The sequence below is a fragment of the Thunnus albacares genome, chromosome 1 (genome assembly GCF_914725855.1).
Source record: "Thunnus albacares chromosome 1, fThuAlb1.1, whole genome shotgun sequence".
NCBI classification, from domain to species: domain Eukaryota; kingdom Metazoa; phylum Chordata; class Actinopteri; order Scombriformes; family Scombridae; genus Thunnus; species Thunnus albacares.
This window is the reverse complement of record NC_058106.1, coordinates 12,666,663-12,689,126: the sequence shown is the minus strand read 5'-3', so window position 1 is coordinate 12,689,126 and position 22,464 is coordinate 12,666,663. Positions and strand designations below refer to the sequence as shown.

The following is a 22,464-nucleotide window of genomic DNA, read 5'->3' as shown; positions in this document are numbered from 1 at the left end:
ACACAATTTTGTTGCTGCACATCCTCGACATGATAGGTATAGTGCCATCACTGTCCTACTCAGCTGTGGGATATTGGTGATTGACAGTAACTTCAAACATAATGTTCATATAATACCACTGCTATTAGTTAGTCCAGTGCAGAGACTAGGCAGCTATGTCTCAGATGTTCCCCAGGATGATTCATTCCCTTGTTGTGATAATCAGCTCTGCCGAGGAGACAGCAGACAGTAACCAAATCCTTGACACAGACATAAATGCCCATCAAGCAAAGTGAGTTTAAAATTCAAACCTAAACATTTAAACTATGCAGCAGAGATTAGACAAAGCATTCCCGCAAAGATACTTCTCAAAGTGCCATTTACCTTGCAGATATGGGAAACACTGATGCTTCTTTTTTTCTGGATTCCCTCTGTCTTACTGTACAGGGATACCTTTCAGTGAGTCCAGGTCCCCCCTCCCTGTATCCCAGTTTGCTCTCACCTGTTGACAGCTGTGGTGGTGTTAGCGCTGCTGCTTCCACTGCCCATGTTGCTGTCTCACCAGGTGCTGTCAACCTCTGCCTGGATATACACTACTCCACAACCTGAGGCCAATGGATACACCTGTCCAGGTGAGGGACAGATCTGCCGTCCAGTCACTTTATCCACTGGCCAAGCCCCTGGCTGTCAGTCAGTATTAATGGCTGTTAGCCCCTGTGCCATGAGGTACAATAAGACACTGTGGGAATATGCTCAGATAAATCTCAGGCATGATCTGATAGGACGCCCTAATGCTTCTGAAGATATTAATACTACACTAGTACAGTACTAGTACAACCACTGCAACCTATGATATAAAAGGGGCTAAACGATCAAGCAAAAAAGTGAAACAAACAAAAGAACTAAAATAGCACATTACGTTACAATTCTGATTACATTATGAAAGCAATAAGATCAAACAATAAAGACTGTTTAAGCTGATGTTTAATAAAAATAGAAATCACAGTATTAGTGACCACTTATGTTAGTTTTTCACTAGCATGGTTTAGCACTAGCATTAATGAGAAGTCAGTCTGACAGTCAACATCAAGAATATTTTTCACCTCCCTCTTAACTATTGCATGACATCAAACTGTGTCCTCCATATTTATATAGGCTACTGCAGTCAGGGTACGTGCTCTTCAGTTTGCCTTGTGTGCCAAATAAAAGTTTAAGGATCTTAATTTTCTCCTCCTCTCCTGACTACAGCCATACATCGAGCAGGCAGCTGGCCGATGCTCCATCCCCACCTGTTCATTAATCTGTCTATTCTTTAGGTCAGTTCTTAAATAGATTCCTTGAGATAATGAGGGTAAGGACTGATTATCTCAAAGGCCTAATGACACATGCACACAAAGACAGTGCTGTAGATACAGTGGGCATGGAAACAAATCTTTATGTTATATTAGTTTCTAAAGATATTACTGAAATATTAATATGACTATTGTCATATGTTTTGACAATATTGAGTGCATGCGTAGCTGCATTTATGTAGCATGACCTGCAGCTATGGATGCAAGCACTCAAGTGTAAAGCACAAATTTTGCATGCAACATATTTGTGTTCTTTCTTTTCTTGGAATACATTTAGACAAGATATGAAAGCATTTAAATATCGGCTTGAAGCTGCCTCCGAGGCATGGTGGCACATTAATAGGCACTGTCTAATGCAGCCACACACACACCATATGTACACACACAGCCAGACGAATATACACGAGTGGAGCCTTTTTCCTCCATTTTTTCCTCTTATTTCTCAGCAGCAGTGCAGTCAGCTGTAGGTCACATGACTGGCTGCCTGGTCTCACTGAGCATGCTCAGACCCCTCAGTGTTGTCAGGCAAAATATAAGACAGCAGTAGGAGCCGAGATCTGCAATAGATAAACACACAGACTCATACACACCAGCTGGCTTGCTTGCAGACACACACCACAAGCTCAGAGAGAAAAGCGCTGTAAAATTGGTGGATCACAGCTCTGGTTTCTCCAACATCTTATTTTAATGGGCTTATTGTCATCCATCATTTCAGTGGAAAACAGCCACCGAGAGAAAGAGGCAGGTGTGCCCTTTAAGAGGGGGAGCAGCTGAGGCAAGGACAGCATCCAAGTCTCCATCCTCTGTGAAGGTAAGTGTGGATGGATGGGGTGGGGGCGCAGAGCATTGGGGGAGGGGAAAATCCGCCTGACTGCATCTGTGTTTGTGTTAAATAGTTATCAGAAGGAGGAATGGGGACGACGGTGGGGTTGTTGGGAGGGGGTTCGGTCTGTCGGAGACTCTATTGGTATGTGAGATGACAGAGGCTGTGGGGATGGTGGGGGGAGGGGGGGGGGAGTGTAGATGCTAGCAGGGTTGAGGACATGGCAGGGCAGCAGGCATATAGAGAAAAGGAGAGGAACTGAATTGGAAGACGCGGTAATGACAGGGGATCAGTGATTAAAAGGGTGCAGTTTGTGTCTGGAGGGGTGTTTAAGAAAAGAAAGGAGCCAAACCATCATAAAAATGTGATGTTATCAGGACAACGAAAACACAGTGTTATGATTTTTTTGTGTAGACATGGAGAAAATGGCCCAGTCTAAGGTAGAGATGAGCTTGCTGTCCAAAGATATGGCAGCAAACAAAGACAAAATGGATAACTGGTGTTCATTTAATTATATTGACCAATAGCATTGATGTCTTCATGCGTGATGTTGTTGGAAAAGCATTCTGTCCATAAGTGCCAAGCTATGTTGACATCCAGTCTTTGTTTGAACACATCTCAGAGTCCAGCCCTGAAATAATAAATGTTACAAATTCTTTATTATTTTTTGGTTTATTTTGTGCTTAATGATGTAAATTGTAATTTGTATTCTGATACTGCAGTATGAAATTTGCAGCTGTGTATCAGCAGCTTTATGTAAAAAGGACACCACACTGATTGTTTACATGTCTGACACAAAATGTGATGGGCTGCTATGAAATACAGAGTGTACTGTAGCTGCGGGTGTTATATCAGTGATGTTGTTTACCCATTCAGTTTATCTTCTTATTTGGTCATAATTTATCTAAATACAAATTCAAGATCTCTTTTTTCCAAATCACGAGAGCTGTAACTATTCCCTTATAAGCAACCATTATTTTATTATGTTAAATGCTTGAGAAATATCTTTTACTTAACACCCTGTAGCCACAGGGAATTCTCCTAATGCTAACCCAGAAAATAATATGTCATTTCAGAAATTCCCAATCCTCTTTTTACCAGGCAAATCAAAAAATGGCAGTCTAACAATGCACTGACATAAGCACACGTGCTGTTTTTGCTGTGAGTCTATAAAGGTGTGCCAGCCTTTGGTGCTTTGGTATTAATTGATGTTTTTTTCTGAAGAAAAAAAACAAAACAAAACAAAGAAATGGAGACATCCTTGGTACTGAACGTACAGCACATATCTCCCACACATTCTCTCCACCGTGATTAATGCCACTCTGAAAGGAGGCAGAGATGGCTGTTGCTAGGATACATGGCAAGGTGAAGTGCAGACGATTCAAAGAAAAGAGGAGGAGGTCACTATTTACGAAGCCTGGCATCACTGGAGATGGCCTCTTTGTTTCATATTTGCTTGCTTTACTGAATTTTAATTTCTATTTTACCAAGGTTGTTCGGTGTGCAAGAAAGAGAGCTGGTCAACTCCGGTTTTCTGTTCTCGTTCCTTCCCCCTGGAAATTAGCTGCAATGGTTGGCAGTAGTCAAAGGCCTAAACCTGTCTGAGTGAGCCCTATGAACAATAGACCCAATGGTAAGACAGTAAGCATCTTATTATGGTAATCACTGCATATGATTAAGCAGTCTTGTCCTTTCATGGTTTTGTTTAAAATTCTTAAACTGGTAATTTTAATCAAATTGGATGTTGTGGTTACTCACAGATACTTGATTATATCAGACTGTTCAATTTTAGTATTATGTAAGTAATGAATGTAGACAGTTGTTTATGCAACTGGACCTCTGGGGTTCGGGCTTTAAGTAGTAAGACATTTTATCATCCAATCCCTATTAATTTGTTAGTTGAGCTCTTAGAATATCCTGTCTTTTGGAGATAAGTCACGCCTCCTCGTCTCTCCCTTTTGAGATGCTATATAAAGCACTGTTTTGAAGCCCTTGAACGGGAGGCTAAATAGGGAGACGCGAGAAAGGATGTGAGATGAAAGGATGATAGAAAGCGGTTGCATTTTCTTTCCGCTCCACTATAATGGCCTTTTCACAATGTGTGGGCCTACAGGACATCAAAGGCCAGTGTTGGACAGACGAGGAGTCGGATGGGGAGAACGAGTCGGAACAGTTCCTGTACGGCATTCAGGTAAAGAAGAGGCTATTACCTTTCATAAATCTCTATGTTGAATCTGATGTTGTTGGGATATTGTCTGTGTGCTCATTAAACTTCATTCTTGTAAAGGTAAATATTTTATCCTGATGGTGGCATAAAGGAAAAGTCTCCAACAACATGAAAATTGATTCTGTATGGACCACATAAATCTGGCTACTAGTTTTTAAGATATTGATACATTTTGTCCTGATAGTCATGCCAGACAAAAAGCCAGGGGTTACTAAATTCATTCAGAAGGATCCTTTTTGGGGATCATTAATGTCCAGACCAAATTTCATGAGAACGTGGTGGTTAGTTGTTGAGATATTTTGCTCTGTAAGTGTAGAGCAGATGAACTGGCTAAGTGACATTTCCCTTTCTAATGCCTCGCCGCTAGAAGGACAAAAATTTGAATTCATCAGAGGGAGGATATTCTGTTAAAATGTGAGGTGTCCGTGTTTTACAAGGATCTTGGCTCAATGTGAATTTTTGAAAATTGACAATAGCAAATATGACATTTAAAACTACAAAGTACAATACAGGTTCTAGAAAACATGTCGTATTGTCTCTCAAATGATGTATCACAGTGCTTTTCGGGTACTGTCACCCTGTGCTACCTGAAGTATCAATCACAGGCAACACTGTCATTCATTTCTGTAGTTCAAGGCTTCACTTCTATATAAGATCTTAATCTGTTAGTCATCCTTTTTTACCGTTATCTTACAAGTCTTGTGATTGAAATGTAAATCCAATCTGGGGCTTAAACCTCATTTCCATGCATTCAGAGAACATGAAAGCAGAGTAGTGAAGATAAGGATGAAAGTGTGGGATCTGTTCTACACACACAGAGCTGAGGAGATGAGAGTCTGACTTCAAGTCTAGACACCAGAAACACGTATGACAGACTTGGGTCAATATTATTATTAATCTTTTTCAGTGAACGTAGAAAACGCAGTCGGGGAACCCCGGAAAACATTGAATGTGAGGATATAAAATGATCACTGAAAAACATAGATGGATGGATGAAAAACATAAAAAATATAATTTTACTTGCATAAAAATGACTCGCCACTTTTTTTGACGTTCTGATTAGGTAAACTCATTCGATTTAAAGATATTGTCATTTCCTGTAGTCGCTCTACAAAGATCTCCTGAACACGTTTCCTTGTGCCGCATTTGAAACTATGTAACTGTTGCATTTTATTTCAAATATAAAATGTGCTTGATACTGGAACAGACCTAGGAAAGACTGACTAAATGGAATAAATTACAAGCCATGCTGAACTAGACTTCCTAATCCTTTAAAGCAAAATTCTGGTATTTTATATCTGGAGTCTCATGTCACGATATGCAAATACCATGAGAATGGTCTGGAGTGTTATCGTATATTGGTTAACAGGCTTGTGTTTACTTATTGTTACTTCACTTGAATGTTTGACTTTCACTGTGCAGAATGATGTACAGTACAAGTGAAAGGTTTGGACACACTTTCCCATTCAAGGGAATGGGAAGGTGTGTCCAAACCTTTCACTGACTGGTACTGTATGTGCAGAGTTTGACACAACTGTTTCTCTGTGCTCTGAGTTTAAGGTGTTTATCTATGAACATGATTTTGTGACATCGCTAATAGTGAGAGGCCAGTTTTTTTAATGTGGATTCTATTAAATGTCTTTAAAAATGCGTGGAGTGGGATCTTAACATAAAGATACAGTCACACAGTTTTTTGAAAAGAAAAAGAAAGGAAAGCTTCTGTTACGAATATGTTAGAAATGTTTTTCTTTCACTAGTTTGTCCACAGCCTTGTTCTGTGGGGATTCCAGTACTGTATGTGTGACCAGTGTTCATTTACTGCTTGTGGCAGGGGAGCTGTGCTGCTGATCTGTACCGCCACCCTCAGCTGGATGCAGATATTGAGGCAGTAAAAGACATCTACACTGACAGTGCTGTCTCTGTCAGGTACAGCACACACACACACAACTGTTTAGGACTAATTTGAGGTTTAACCAAACAAACAAAATAACCCTTTTAATAGGGCTGAAATCAGCTGAAAAGGTCAGAGTATAATGTATCCCATTACTTATGATCAATTAACTGTATCTTTTGTTGTTGGACAGGGAGTATGGAACCATTGATGACGTAGACATCGATCTTCATATTAACATCGGTTTCTTAGATGTGAGTCAGCATTTCTCTTTCTCTGCATCACTTCCTCCGTCATTGCCCATTACTATTCTAACGTTGACATTTTGCAAAGTAACACATCATGTATAATGCATCACATGCTCATAATTTATTTATGCAATGGGAAATGGCCCTAATAAGGATGCTAACTCTGTATATTTATGTGTATGTGTGTATGTGTGTGTGTGTCTGACTCAGGAGGAGGTTGCAACAGCTTGGAAAGTAATCAGAACAGAGCCCATTATTCTGAGACTGCGCTTTTCTCTTTCTCAGTACCTCGATGGACCTGGTGAGTAAAGATGTCAGTGTGGATGTTGGTTTTCTGGGAGGGACTTTATGTATTTGTGCCACTCACTGAACGTGGGAGGTGAGTACAATATGTGCTACACAAGAGGGAGAGTGAAAGAAAGAGTCTGTGTGTGTCTGCGCACTGTGTAATAATGTTAGTCATCTTCATTCAGAGCCGTCAGTAGAAGTGTTCCAGCCCTCCAATAAAGAAGGCTTCAGTCTGGGCCTGCAACTCAAAAAGTAAGTCATGTGATACACTATATTTAGCACCTTTATATTGAGGGATTTGTCATGAATTTGTTCAGAGTAGATTTTATAATTTAACCAGTTTCCTATAAAAATGAACCATTTTGTATAACCAAAGGCAGAAATATAAATCAGAGATTTATTTTTCAATTTAAGGTTTCAATTGGATAAACAAAATAGATACATAAACATTTAAAAGATGTTGCTTGTAAAACAAAACAATAATCTATACACACGGCTTAATTAACACCAATGACAAAAAGAAACTGATCACCATCTGCCATGTTCATTCACATTTCTTCCTGCTTGACTCTCTTGTTTTTGTAACATGGCAGGATCCTGAGCACGTTCACCTCACAGCAGTGGAAGCACCTCAGTAATGAGTTCCTCAAAGCCCAGCAGGAGAAGAGGCACAGCTGGTTCAAAGCCGGAGGAACCATCAAGAAGTTCCGTGCCGGGCTCAGCATCTTCTCCCCCATACCCAAGTAGGTTGTCTCTCTTTCTCACTTTGCATCTCTTTCAAGGCATCTTTACATTATTTTTATTGTAAAATAAACATATATGCAATTTCCAGCAATGATGTTCACCTGTTATACAATAATTTAGATGTTTGTTTGTGTGTGTATCTGTAATGTCTTCAAAAATGTTTTATTATTCCTTGTCCTGATTAGCTTTTAAGCTCTTCACTGTTGCCAAGTGTATGCAATCACTGAAGGAGAGGAGCACAGATTAATTTACCTCAAGTACAGAAAACAAGTAGGCTAGCATTATGTTGGCATAACAACTATTTTCTTGCATTTTTTCCACATTAGGTAGATATGTGAAAGCATTTTAAATAAATATTTAAAAGGGTGAATCAGATTTCTGCAGTCTTCACAAATGTTCTTCATGCATTTCTAATTGGTTAGTAAAATCTCATATTTGACCAAAATGTGTCTATTATAGCTAAATAACTGAAAACACACACCTTTAGCTTTAAAGGGTGTATCATATAGAGGTTTAGGTTTATATGCAGTATTGTGCATCCGTCTGTTTTTGTGATTCAGTCTGTATCCAGATTACAAAAGGTTCCTAACACCTGGTTCTAGCTATGTCTTTATCAGGAAATAACTGCTTCACAGGGAATGATTTCTTTTATGTCTACAGCATACAACAAGCAAACTATTTTGTCAAGACTGGAGATTTCTGAGGGACTTCAGTAAAATCTTATCTATCTGCTCAACAAAGCATGAGCTGTAAAGATAGTGATGAAAATACTTTGTGATGGTCTGTCTGTAAAAAGTGAACTGTTGCAAAGATGACAAGACGCAATAGAAGCAGTCTGACACAACATAATGTAGACTGACTAAAATTCAAAATTTGAGACACACACACACACACATACACACATCCCGGTCCACGTGATGGAGGTCAGCTTTACTAACTACTAGGCTGTCTTGATGTCCTCATGACTTGACAGGAGTCTCATGTCAAGAGGGTACATAGATAATGTACTGAGAGCAATGGTGCAAGTGAACATTTTTGCATTTTAAGTATAACACTGTTAGTGTCGTGTGAATGACTAGAATAGAGTGTGTAAGTGTTTTTTAAACCAGGTACTGACCGTGTAAACACGCTGCAGTCTTTACGATACAAGAATACAGCTGAGTAGATTATTGAAAATGATATGATTCGTGTTTGTAGCAACATTACAAAGATAAACTGATTTTTCATCCTTTGGTTGTAAAGGTTGGCAGGTTGGTTGTGGATGCTGTTTGATATATGGTCTTCTTCCTCTTGCCATCAATTTCATTGCTTGCAGTTGTATTTCTCTTCAGTCAAATAAGCCTTTCACATAATAGACTTCACAAACAGGTTATTCATACTTATATGTATATTGTGTTTTTTAGTTTCCAAATGTAATATTTATAATATTTGGAAAAACTGTATGTTAACAGTTCAGCTGCATGCACAGTTTACAGTTATTTAGGTGTTGAAGCCAAACACTTCACTGTGTAATTTTTACAAAGACCTGGACAATGGCAACATTAGAGTTTTCTTATCCTTGTATGGTTGAAGTGACGCACATGCTTCGTGTCTCACTTTTTTCTAGGTCTCCAAGTTTCCCTCTGATCCAAGACACGGTTTTAAAAGGGAAGCTGAGTGTCCCTGAGCTGAGAGTGACCCGCCTGATGAACCGTTCTATCTCATGTACCATGAAGAACCCTAAAGGGGAGCTCTTCAGCTATCCACCTAACAGCCAGGTCAGTGTGAACCAGGAAAAATCGGCACCTATACATCCACAGTATGTGGAGTCAGTTGCCTTTCAGTTTAAAGTATAATTTGTGAAATTAACAAAATTCCACTGTTGCCACTCATTTGTCCTTAATGTGTCTCACTCACACATCATTTTGTGGTTGTTTTGTTTTTGTCACAACTCTGAGACTTAACTTTATGCTCCTTAGATTTGTGTGTTGTAACTAAGTAGATGTAGATGCTATGATAATGACTTCAAAATCAACCATAATACTGCAAAATGTGGAAAATACACACAAAAAGAATTGAGTGCTGTTTGAAGTCACTGTATGATGTTCTCCTCTGTTTGAATCCACTGTGATCCACTCTGACCCCCCCTTCCCCCTCTCAGTCACCTGGCACCTGCACTGTTCCCACCCGAGCCTTTCCCTACCCTTTCCGTAACATGGCTGCTGCGCCGTTTCCCATAATGCTTTGTCTTCACTTGACTCATCAGACTGTGGCTGTCCCGGCGGCCAGGGCCCCTGCGCAGATTACCACGAGGCAGCTGATTGAATTGTTTTTCTCATCCCAGGCGGGCGGCCACTGCAAGAACATCCCTACCTTGGAGTATGGCTTCTTAGTGCAGGTGAGACATCATGGAGATATGGGTTCACGTAACGATACACTTATAAACCCTGTCTGAGAGTTTAAACATATGATAGACAATTAAAATCAATTATGTTTCATCAGGATTAGGTTTTAATGAGAAAGTGCCGAAAAGTTATGTAGCTATAAAAATTGGTTACTTCAGTTTTTTACTGGGAGTTAACTTTTATGTAAACCGGTTTTGATACTTAAATTATAGACTTAATATACCAGTCATGATTGGTGGCAGATGGCAAAAGCCACAGCTGTGCATATAAATTTGCTGCATCGTTGTAGTTTTAATCAGAACATTTGCTCATGCAGTTAAAATCAAAATTAAAAAAAGAACCTTAGGCCCAGAAGCAAGCAGTGGCTCCTGTTAAATACACAAAAATAATGCATTTGGTTATTGTCTTCTTTCTTTTAGCTAATGATCCATGATGTACACAACAGTCTATTCATGAAGGCCCACCTTCAAATCTGTACTGATGTGAGGGCCCTATTGTATTAGCTGTTTATGCTCGGGTGCAGGTTAAACCAGCCAAAATTGCAGTGTGAAATTTTCGTGTTGTGACAGTTCCACTGCCAACTAGTCTTTATTCCTTTATAAGGCAGTGCTAGTGGTGGGAGTGATAACTGGGAACACCGCTGTGTTTTTCTCCTTACAGATAATGAAGTACTCAGAGCAGAGGATCCCCACGCTCAACGAGTACTGCGTGGTCTGTGACGAACAGCACGTCTTTCAGAATGGATCCATGCTCAAGGTATCAGACATAAGAAAGAGAAACAAACAATACAGATTTATAAACCGCTCCATTTTGGTAAAAAAAAGAAGAAAAGACAACAATTAGTGAATGATATTTTCACACTCTATTAGTTATATGATCCTGTTAATGGATTTTCCACAATAGTAGGTGTGAGGTAGAGAGAAAAGAGTGAACAAGAGAGTGTATATCTGTAAGAGTGTGCATGGATGAACTTGTTTTTGTGTAGTTATGTAGAACACGTTAAAATGGGTGTATTGTCATCTCTCTTTATCTATGTGTGTGTTTATGTAGCCAGCTGTGTGCACAAGGGAGCTGTGTGTGTTCTCCTTCTACACTTTGGGTGTGATGTCCGGAGCTGCAGAGGAAGTGGCCACTGGAGCAGAGGTGACAACAACACAACAAACAAAAAATGATATCATTCAGATTCTATGTATAATTTATTCTTCATTTCCAAACTTTATGCATCCTGTTGGAACTGAGGCAGATTTTACTGTCATGTTACAATGAATCAATAAAAGCATCAAAATAAGTTGATGACAGAATCAACTAAAGGCATATAAATGTAAAATCCCTCCCTCTCCAGGTGGTGGACCTACTTGTGGCTATGTGTCGAGCTGCTCTTGAGTCTCCCCGTAAGAGCATCATCTTTGAGCCCTACCCATCAGTCGTTGACCCCAATGACCCCAAGACTCTGGCCTTCAACCCAAAGGTCAGCATCCTCATTGCTGGAATTGTGATTTTCTGATAAATCAATACAGAGGATTCATTCTGAGATTAGATATCCATTTTGTAACCCCCCCCTTTAAAACCACTGCCAGCATTAAAACAAAGAAATGTTATTGTATTTATTCACAAACTGAATGCATGAGGTAATAAAACAGTAATACTTAGGATTATATTGTTAATTCTGTCTTTGAAGCACTGTGCAGTGAGCATCAGATAACATTTCTTTTTTCGAAGACATTGGATAATTAGCATATTCCAGTAAAACTAGCAATATTTATACAAAACTTTTACCTCTACAAGTGATTTTAGATGCCTGTATGTTCTTCCCTCTCTCATTGCATACAATGGATGTTTGGCTCAACCGATGAACACAGAAGAAGAATTATGAGAGGCTGCAAAAAGCGCTGGATAGCGTCATGTCCATCCGGGAAATGACCCAGGTACAAGAAGGAGATGGGAGGGGCAGAAGGGAAAGCTACAGTTAGGCTTTATGTATACTGCTCCAAATAGCATCGTAATTTTTTTGGTTTATATGAGATCATGACTGTGTGTCCAGCTATTCCTTATACCGTCCACAGTTCTGTATAGTCAATGGCTCCCACTGTAGTGTTTGGATGGCATGAGTAGGGTCTTTGTCTAGCAAAGTTGATGCTGATTAGTTTACTATGTTTTCCATTGCCTGTTTACCCAGTGTGGCTGGACTGTATTTATACTATATATGCATCACATCACAGGTCTGTATCTGACCACTTGCTCATTTGGTTTTGGGAAAAAAATGTGAAAAATAAATCTGAACCAACATATGCATGTGTGGTTTTGCCAGGGCTCATATTTGGAGATCAAGAAACAGATGGACAAACTGGACCCTTTGGCCCATCCCCTGCTACAGTGGTGAGTAGAGAGGATCTGTTCTAAAAAATAGGTTTATTCTACTTTGCATGTTGACAGGCTTTCACTTCATTTGAGAAACTAATGCACAGAACTACTCATCGATATAGAGCATATTAAACTTAATATTAGGTCAATTATCATACACAGCACAGTAATGATTATGAGCTAATGAAAATTATGGTTCTAAATGTTATCATGTTGATGCAGATTTGCAATTTATGATTTGCGCTACATAAATAAAAATACTTTTGAGTCAACTTTAAATTGTGTTACACCTTATTAATTTAATCCTCTTTCTGTCTTTCTGCAGGATTATTTCCAGTAACAGGTCTCATATTGTCAAGCTGCCTCTCAGTAGGGTAGGAAACCAGAATGACATCCCCCTCCAGTCTCCTTTACCAAATTAGCTGTTTGCTGTTTTGTGTAATTTGATGGTTCATGCTCTCTCTTTGTCTCTCTCTCTGTCTCTCTCTCTGTCACTTGCTCTCCCTCATAATGGTATTATGATAGCAACTGAAATTCATGCACACCTCCCACCAGTTCCTGCTGCTCAGTAGCCCCCCAGCCAAGGAGGCTCGTTTTCGCACTGCTAAGAAGCTATACGGCAGCACCTTCGCCTTCCAGTGAGTGCCCTTTACTCCTCCCATTAGCAATACAGTTTTTATACGCTTGAAACTCTCTGTTTTCATGGTATGACTACTTTAAAGCTTATAGCTTATAAAGCTTATGAAGGAAAATCATTTAGACTGTTATAAAATATAAAATAATTTGCGGTCATTATATTGTTCAGCTTTTGCAAATATAATGTGAGAAATCACATCCTGTAAATAATTGATCTCAAAACAAGCATAGTCACTAGGATGCATGCATAATTTAGCATTAGAGCAGTACACTATGTCAAACATGAACATGCCAGCGTAACACCTGGTCATTATATTGTAGATGGAGGGGCCACTCCAGCACATTTTATGGAACCATAACAAACAACACCACAGAGCAGTGGATGCTCTGTTGGACAGAGAAACCACCTTGCTAAGCCAGCACATGGAGCCAGCAATATCTGTGAGATAGAAATTTGTACTGTAGCAGATGGGGCTATGCTGAATATTTTAGATACACATAGCCCATCTGGGTACTAGCAGGGTACAACTAACTCATGAGCAGTACTAACAGTCGTCTTTTATGCTGGTTAATACTACACATTTAATGATTCTCACCAGAAAATTCTAAATATGTAAGTCTGCCTGGCTGCCCTAATTGTAAATTGATATAAATAGAAAAATACATATTCAGAGTCTGTTTAATGACAGAATTTTTCTTTGTGTATCAATTAGAGACGGTAGGATCAAGAACTTCTTACTGCCTCAAAAGTAGTTAAAAATAACAGCAATCATGACTCTGCTCTGACAGTTGTTTTTTATTTTAATACAACACGATGAGAAAGATGGTCTGGATACCTGCACTGGGACATGTATTCACACATTGTACTGAGAGACAGCAGTGATGGGTTGTCAGCTTTGATCTTCATCTTCTGAATGTCAGGGGATCATCTTTCTTCTAAATATTAAATGATATAAATTTGGAGAACTATGATGATGTAACAAAATGTCCCCAAATATCCTTGCACAAAGTATATAAATAGATACACTGGTTCCTTTGTGGTTGGCAGTAGAGAGCTGGATTCTTATTTAATTTCTTTGCACTTCACTAATAATTCACAGCACTTTCATATACAGTGTATAATAAAATAATAAATAATATAGAGGAAATGTTCATTTGCTGTTCCCTATTGCTGCTCTCCGATGAGATGAGTGATTCTTCATCTTTCTAGTTCATGAAAGCTTTTTAGTTTTCACACCAGAGGTTAGCGTGAGTTTTAAACTTGAGTGAGAGCTTTTTTTAATTAAAATATTATGAAGATTTTAGGAGATGCCAGATGAAACACTGCACAGCAAATCCAATGACACAGGACAAAATGCACCTGAGTGTTCATTTATTTTCACGTTCTTAAACAGCATGGGTCGAACTACTGCACAACAGTGGTTGCACACTGGGATCCAGGCTGCTTATATTCACACAGGCCTTTGTTTTACCTCTTCTCTCTTATCTCTCCCTCTCTCTACACTTGCTCTAGTGGTTCCCATATAGAGAACTGGCACTCTGTTCTGAGAAATGGACTAGTCAATGCCTCTTATACCAAACTGCAGGTACGTAACCCTGGCAGTTGGCTGGAATTTACGATGCATCTCCTCTCGGACAGTAAACCTGCTCTCGGACAGAGCAGGCTTGTTGTCCGGCTGATTCATTTTTGCAGTTAATGGATGCCACGTTCCCTTTTGTCTGCTTTGCAATTGGCATTTTAGCGAGCAGGGCACACTGGGAGATTTTCCCGGCTAATGTCGGCTGCTTTTTTCCTCCCTCCGCCGACAGCAGCGGATGTCACATCTCTTCTTGTTGTGGGACAAAGGGAGGGGGCTGTGGCATCAGCTGTGATGTCAGGAGGCTGCCTGTGTGCCCTGTTGGGGTTAACCACCTAGAGCACTGAGTAGGCTAGGTCTGAAGCTGAAGGATGCAAAGGACAGTCTCCATGGTAGTGAGTACAGGCTTCTTCGGGGTGAATAAGGAGGGCTTCCCGAAGGTCAGTAACTGGCACCACTCATTATAGAGTCAGACCTGGGTCAAACTGTAGCCACAAATCATTTAAAGCATTAATTAAAACCTGGTTGATGATAGATATATAGAACTGACATTATAAGGACCACACAAATAGTATCAGGTCAGAGACCGAAAACCACATTTCCTTCTATATATATTCCTTTTTTACTCAGGTTTGCATCTCTATAGTGTTCAGCCAAGGTTGTGTTGGACTTTGTGACCCAGGTCTGTAAAAGAAAAATAAATAATAGAAGGAAAGAAGAGGTGTGCACCAGATATGGCACAATCCGACTGATAATGACTTCTTGGAGATACAACGACATATCCTGAAAATAGATTAAACACAATTAAATCAGAAGTCTCAAGGATCTTTGAAACTTTGACGTCGGTCGTGATTGCTCTATCGTGCTGCTGTGTTTCATTTATGCCTTCTTTGTTCTCCAACTTATGAACTTTCACTGTTTGATCTCGCCTCAGTGCTCGTCTGCCTCGTCTTTTTGCTCTCCGTTTCACCTTGAGCATTGACACCCCCTTCCTCTGTCATTGTGTTTCACAGGAGGAGGACTGAATCTGCCTCCAGCTCCAGCTATCACACAAAATCTCTCGTCTATTGTTCCTTTTGATTTCTTCCAGATGTGCCACGTCCTGACCTCCATCTCCCTCACATTTTATTCCCAAACTATGAAGTAGCTCTTTGTTCTTCCTCTCATTTCTCCTCTGGTTTCACTGTTTCACTTATCAACACTTGCACCTGTGGTCCCTGTTTTTCTCATGATGTACATTCTCATAAGGAGACTCTTCATCATTGTTAGTCACCCTCATATCATCTTTACCTTCAAGCCATCATATGTATATCTTCTTTCTTTGGCTCTTTGCCACCCACCATCTTTGGATTCCTATGTGTGTATGTTTTTATGCTTGTTTTTACGACCTGTGTCAAATAGCCACAGTAAATACAGCACTGTTTGTGTTGATCTACTGTACTCAGAGCAACAGATTCGTGGGGTTTGCCATGTAAACTGTCATAGAAACATATAAAACACTGACTTATCTATTCCACTGATTCAACTACAGTAAGTCTGGTATGTACTGTAGTGTATGTGTGAGTACATCCGTGTGTGTATGTGAGGATGTCCTGTGCAACTGCTCAGTGACCCTTCCTTCCTTCCTGCTCTTTTCAACCCAAGCTGCATGGGGCAGCGTATGGAAAGGGCATCTATCTGAGCCCCATCTCCAGCATATCTTTTGGATACTCAGGTAGGAACGACTCATTCCTCGCCACTCAGCCACCCTCTGGCTCCCCCCCTTTTCCCTGTCTTCCACCATGTTGACTGAGTTTGCTCTGTGTGTAACATGGCCTGATTATCATCCTGGAACACTCCATTGACACATGTGGGAGCTTTCCATGCTATCCTGTTGTGCTGCACTGTGTTGTGTGTGTCCATTTTGGGAGCTGGGAGCTGGGCCTTGGGCCTTTGAGCTTGTGTGCTGCCTACCATACCATACTTTATGTTGTGGCTGTATAGAATGGGGCTGTCAGTGGATTTGTGAATGTTACTTTGTTGGCTTTTTATATTGGTTTCATTAGTGAGATGGGAGTGTAGAGTAATTTATACAAAACAAACAAGTGCCTGCCACTATCTTCCAACTGGAGACCATATTTACTTCTCCTTACTACTCCCTCAGAAATACATATTTGAATGTTGGATTTCAGCACATACTATTGTATTCTGATATGGTTTGGTGCAGTTTGCCAAAGGGGCCCACCTGCACTATTTAAATGCCCCTAAGGAAGGATTTTCCAACTTTAAGAATGGGTACGGAAGTCTTGAATTTTAGCTAAAAACTGTCCTTGCCTGATCAAAACCAGTAAATAATTACTCCTCTAACCACTTACTCACTTTTTAAAAGGTGGTTTCAGATCTAATAATACTATCTAAAGCGATTATTTCTCCACAAAAGCTGTACTCCCTGTATCCCCTTTGTTTTCAATACTGAAAGTTGAAATTCATGACGCAATTTATTTTTTAAATATAAAGATATTCTCTGGCATTTTGGAACGATAACCTTCATATGAAGGTTAGCACTGTGGGTAATGATTTCTCAGTACAAGGTGTTCAAGACCACTAGAGGAAGGTTTTTCACAGCTTGAGTGACTCGAGGTAAGGTCGTTCTGACTGAGGGTTGTTTGCTCTCTGTATGCTGCTCTTGCAGGAATGGGGAAAGGACAACACCGCATGCCCACCAAAGATGAACTGGTGCAGCGTTATAACCGCATGAACACCATACCACAGGTGAGGGAACAAGACGTACTGCAGCCTGACTTAATTTATAAAGCAAAATACATCTTTTCAGAAGAAAAGTTAGACTACTTGAATATACAGTATTCACTTTACACACAAAGAATTTGAAAGAGGAGACAAGTTAAGGAAGGACTGGAAGCCTCTGGAGAAATATAGTATTGATTGAGTTGAGGGCTGTTACTCAAAAGGTGAAAAGGTGAAAAAAATGTTTTGTTGTTGAGTTTAAATATTTTAAATATTTTTTTACAACCACTGAACCAATTATTTGACTGATAACATTTTGTGCCTTTGCAATGTTTGGATAGCATTATTACCTCAGTTGCATCATGGTCTTTCCTGTAGCAGGTCGATGATTTTTCTTGTTTCTTTTTTCAATAGAGCCGTCCGATACAATCAAGGTTTCTTCAGAGTCGAAATCTGAACTGCATCGCTCTTTGTGAAGGTAATCACAAACAGAAAGTATATGATGTGTTAAAGCAGGGATGATAATGGATACGTGGCATTAGTCTATTCAATTAATATACTCCGCTGTGAATCTGTCTCTTAACAAATGAAAGAAAAATGAAATGAGAAAAAATGTCATAAGGTTAGATCATTAAAATGTAAATGGGTAATGTGATTAGTGTATTAATGTGAAGTAATACTTATAACAGTTATAGCAATTATGATAATGTGATTATCATAATAGGAGAAAATGATTAAAAATAAAGAGGAGACATAAAGCACATCACTTAGCTATAGATAATAACTTTAGGTATTGAAGCTATAGTCTATCTTATGTTGTATTGTACAATACCAAAAACAGCAACACTACTATTACAACCAATAATAATGATAAAAGAGGAAGAAGTATCAAGTACAGACCACCATTCCTCATTATGCACTTTTTGCTCTTCTTTTCTTTAAAACAGTGATCACATCTAAGGATCTGCAGAAACACGGCAACATCTGGGTGTGTCCAGTGTCTGACCACGTCTGTACTCGTTTCTTTTTTGTGTGAGTAATCTCATCATTTTTAATGCCTGCATATGATGACAATATTTTAATGGAGAATTATGGTACATGCTGCACTTTCCCTTTATCATCATTTTAAATTACCCGTGAATAAATTGTACCGATAGTTGAGTGGTGTAACCACTCTGATAAACTGGGTTCCTCTCAAGTCAGAGCCTTTCAATATGATGGTTAAAGCTGCAACGTTTGGAGCTCAGCAGATAAAATATGGCATCCAAACTGGCTGCTGATGTTAGTGCTTTGAGACCAAGCTTTAGACATATTCACTAGATGGCAAAGTCTATTATCATGTTCACTGCTGTCTTCTGAGTTGGAAATTAGATTTAAGATGGCCTGCAATCAAATTTAAGTCACAGCTAAATATAATTTGATTCTGAACTTGTGCTCTGTGTATGGTTGTGTTTTTCAGCTTGGGCTAACGGTTAATATGGTTAGAATAAAAACAAGAAAATGTGTTGTCAGTACTAACAACAGCTCTTCTAAAACTTGTCTCCCAACTTATCTCCTCCACTAAATTTACCAACATAGATAAGATCACAACAACATCAACATAAAAACTGAGGGATTGTGCAAGAGAGTGATTAAAATAAAGCAGTTGATTCAACACTTGAACTTCCCTAAAACATACCCAGCATGAAACAAAACTACAAAAAAAGAAAATAGAATTATACTATATACTGAACCATATGTGAACTCATCTATTTATATATAATATGCAGGTATGAGGATGGCCAAGTAGGAGATGCCAACATTAACACCCAGGAGCCTAAGGTGCAGAAGGAGATCATGCGTGTGATTGGGACCCAGATCTACTCCAGCTAATGGTGGTTCACCAGTGACGCTTGGATCCATACGTCTCTCTGGCGGAGGCACACAGGCAGGACAGATAGAGCGAATGTTTGGGTGAGCTGACCTCAGGCCTGATACTGAAGGTCGAGGGAGCTCTTGAGCACATTATACCTAAAGTCGATTTTGTTCTGTTCCTCTCATTCTGCTCTTTCTCCTCTGTTCCTCTTCTCCAAATGGTTACACATTACATGTTCATTTAACCTTCAGTTAGTTTTAACTTGGCTAAAGTCAGTCTGCTTTTCTCAGTTTGTGACATTTACAACAGAACTGAAACACACACTGGTGAAGGGAAAAAAGGAAGTAGGCACTGGAATGGCTCTTGACACACACTTACTTTCAAAACCTGGGTTGACTGAGTTTTTTCCTTTCTTGCTGCACTTTTACTGGACTAATTATCTCTATTTATTATTTCTCTTTGTGAATATCTACTAAAAAATAATTCCAAATGGTAGATCCCTTTGTGGCAAATAAGTGGTGGATTTACATGCACATAGAAGTTTGTTCTCTTATTGTGTTTAAAGCATTATCTCTGATCCCTTTATTTAATATTCTTTGACTAATGACATGAATTAAGGTCTGTGATATGGTTATCTGAGAGGGAAGCATTTACTCTGTCATTTTGTCCTTGTCCACCTGATGAAACTCCCAGAATCTAATAAGCGAGGTGTGGCTTGAACTCAAGTTACATACACTATAGGCACTTTGTTTTTGATAACATTATCAATAGTATTATGATTTTTCATGACAGAATTAAGACCATTCTGATTGATAAAGCACCTTCAAAACCTCATAGCCCTAAAATGTCAAATATGCAGGAATTAAGGGAAAAAAACAAAACAAAACAAACTTTTTTATCTTTCCTGCCAGATGTGTAAATTTTAAGGTTTCATACACCGATCATAAAATTCTTTTAAAGCTCCAATAAGTTATATTTATGCTATGAGCACTGAAGGAAATGGTGCTCTGTAATGTAGAAGGGTTGGTAGTGTCTCACGGAAAATTAATACCTTACTCTGGAGCTTTTTACAGCTTTCAGTTGCTTTTAATTCATTGTTTCAGTTTGCCAAGGCTAGCTTCTGTTCCACCAGCCTTTTATCTGAATTGCTGAAACATGGTACTGAGAGAATCTATTCATTTAACCTGAATGAGTATATACTACTATACGTACTAGTAAATCTTGAGCAACTCATCGTTTTAACGAGGATTAAAAAAAAAAATCATAGCCCCTTGAAGGTTTTGATATGTGCTTATGTTAAATGCTAACATGAATGCTAATGCTAGTTGTTATTAAAATGACAAAGACATTAGCCATAAACACATAATAAGACAACAGTGTATCATGGCTCAGTTGCGGTGAGTTTGGTTTGATGTTTTTCTCCTTCCCTGTGGAGAAATGTTGCTTAAAGGAGGATATATGAGGCCAAATACTAAACCGGTCACTGTTGAAGCTGTGGGGGTTTCCCCTCAACAACAGCAATATAGACATGAAATTATACATATATGAGTATCCTCTCACTCTCTCTGAAATAAAAATATAGAAATGAGAAGACAAGAGAGCGTGTAATGTGCAAATAGGAAAGACTTACATGAAGTGAAGAGATCATTTACCAAACTGCCATGCACCTTAGATTTAGTATTGATTCTTAAAAGAAAACAGTGGATTGGATTCAGTCTGTAAACATGTTATATCCGTTTGTTGAGAGAGATATTTAGTTTCCTATGTTTTATGTAAAGAAAAAAAAACAATTCTTGTTCTGTGCCATCTTTTTGTTAAAGTAGGCATCACTTTTTCTTTAAGTGGTGGATATCTCATTTTGGAATAAATCTCTTTGTGTATGAACTACACATCCCATTGGATTCACGACCTACAAAATCCACTGTACAGAAAATCATGAACAGTTTTACCAAATATCTACTGACAACATCCAGTCCAGGTGAGCTCACATCCTCCCCACTCCCACCTAATGGACACTGGATGTTATAAAGATGCATTCTTGTGCAACTCTACAGTTTCACCTCGGAGAATGACGACCTTGTATAGCTAATCAAGTTTATCAGTTAGTCATGTACTGTATGTATGTATGTATGTACGTGTGGGTTTGTATTTTCTTGACATTATACTAGACATTGCACTTAATCAACGTTTGCCTAAACTGGAGAAATGGACTGTCCTCAGACCTGCAATGGACGGGTAATGGAGGAAAAGGACAAAAAAGAATATTTGAGTCAGCTAGACTATAATATCTAACATCCAAACTATGTCTGTAAGATGGGCTTTCAGTGTCTCCTGGAACTGAAAATTCAGACTACTGAATAGACTTTGAGACACTGAAAGGGAGCGAACTGTAAATAAGGACATTGGAGAACCTGTTGTGTATTGCCCTGAAAGAGGTGGACATGTACAGCTGACTCATTGTGTTGCTGGACTGTGCTAATAGCTGATGCCTGTTTTCGCCAAGAGGTTTGAACTGCGAGTCTCTTTGAAAATCTATTCTCTCGCTGTCTGTCTCTGGTGAGGAATGTTTTCAAAGATGATGTCTACGACAATGATGGTGATTATGATGATGATGGTGAAAGGTGGCGATGTGGAGGAAAAAAAAAGAATAAAGCCTGATTTTGCACAGTTTTATATACAGTCTCCTTTTCTTTGATGTCTCTGTGGAAAACTGTGACCATTACATGTGGAATTGTCCATTGTGTCTGGCGGAGGCTTTGTGCTAGCATCTTGGGCAGAAGGGGGCACCATTACTCCACCAGCATATACATACCACCTGAGTCTTCTATTCTTTTTGAAGTCTAGTCTGACAATCAAACCAGATGTTTTTCTGTATTTGTAACTCTCACATGTATAACTACTTGAATAAGTTTATACAATAATAGGTGAAGTGTTATGTTTTTCCATGTCAATCAGAGGGTTAGTTACCTCACAGGTTCATGCGGTGACGTAAATCAATTATCTTCAGCACTTCTATTCACAGAGCAATTATGTCCTGCACCTAAAAACTGGTTGAAACATGCTTGAAATATGTATAATTATCTACTTTATGTGTATCACAAGGCATGTTAGTCTCACATAACAAAATATGTCATTTTATTGATTCTTATACAATGCTACCCCAGCAGGAAGAAAGAAAGAAAATAGGCTCACTAATAATAATAAACTGATTTAAAAAAATATATTTTATCTTGCTTTCTTGGATATAGATACTGTATGTAGCTGCAGAATTGTCCTTTAATGACACATTGTCAGACTGGGTAAATGTAATCAGATGAGCTTGAGCATCATATGTACTTCATTCTTATCAAAAAAACATACACCATACAATACTAC

The 22,464-nt window shown here is 39.0% G+C and overlaps 1 protein-coding gene across 3 annotated transcripts; it reads left to right on the top strand.

Annotated features, from left to right (window-relative positions):
- Positions 1 to 292: 292 nt before the first annotated feature.
- On the top strand, positions 293 to 21,762 carry LOC122968254 (protein mono-ADP-ribosyltransferase PARP6-like). Of its 3 annotated transcripts, none has more exons than XM_044333360.1 (24): positions 294 to 611; positions 2,047 to 2,142; positions 3,646 to 3,787; positions 4,268 to 4,345; positions 6,213 to 6,307; positions 6,466 to 6,526; positions 6,731 to 6,821; positions 6,994 to 7,060; positions 7,402 to 7,551; positions 9,159 to 9,309; positions 9,798 to 9,929; positions 10,597 to 10,692; positions 10,987 to 11,079; positions 11,279 to 11,404; positions 11,799 to 11,861; positions 12,245 to 12,312; positions 12,623 to 12,671; positions 12,823 to 12,935; positions 14,447 to 14,519; positions 16,155 to 16,224; positions 17,182 to 17,261; positions 17,649 to 17,712; positions 18,182 to 18,266; positions 19,004 to 21,762. In XM_044333360.1, the coding sequence occupies exons 3-24, from the start codon at positions 3,785 to 3,787 to the stop codon at positions 19,104 to 19,106; spliced, it is 1,911 nt and encodes a 636-aa protein (XP_044189295.1). In that variant the 5' UTR covers positions 294 to 611; positions 2,047 to 2,142; positions 3,646 to 3,784; the 3' UTR covers positions 19,107 to 21,762. The 3 variants fall into 3 exon arrangements, 2 of the variants coding, with proteins under 2 accessions (XP_044189295.1, XP_044189383.1); XM_044333448.1 differs by having other exon boundaries at positions 295 to 611; positions 6,806 to 6,821; positions 11,796 to 11,861; XR_006398814.1 differs by lacking the exons at positions 16,155 to 16,224; positions 19,004 to 21,762 and having other exon boundaries at positions 293 to 611; positions 11,796 to 11,861; positions 18,182 to 18,227.
- Positions 21,763 to 22,464: the final 702 nt, after the last annotated feature.

Bases quoted from the DNA above. Each gene is read 5' to 3' on its own strand.
- LOC122968254 (XM_044333360.1), top strand. The intron at 6,527-6,730 runs GTGAGTCAGCAT...TGTCTGACTCAG, and splicing joins TTAACATCGGTTTCTTAGAT to GAGGAGGTTGCAACAGCTTG. The intron at 12,936-14,446 runs GTGAGTGCCCTT...CACTTGCTCTAG, and splicing joins GGCAGCACCTTCGCCTTCCA to TGGTTCCCATATAGAGAACT.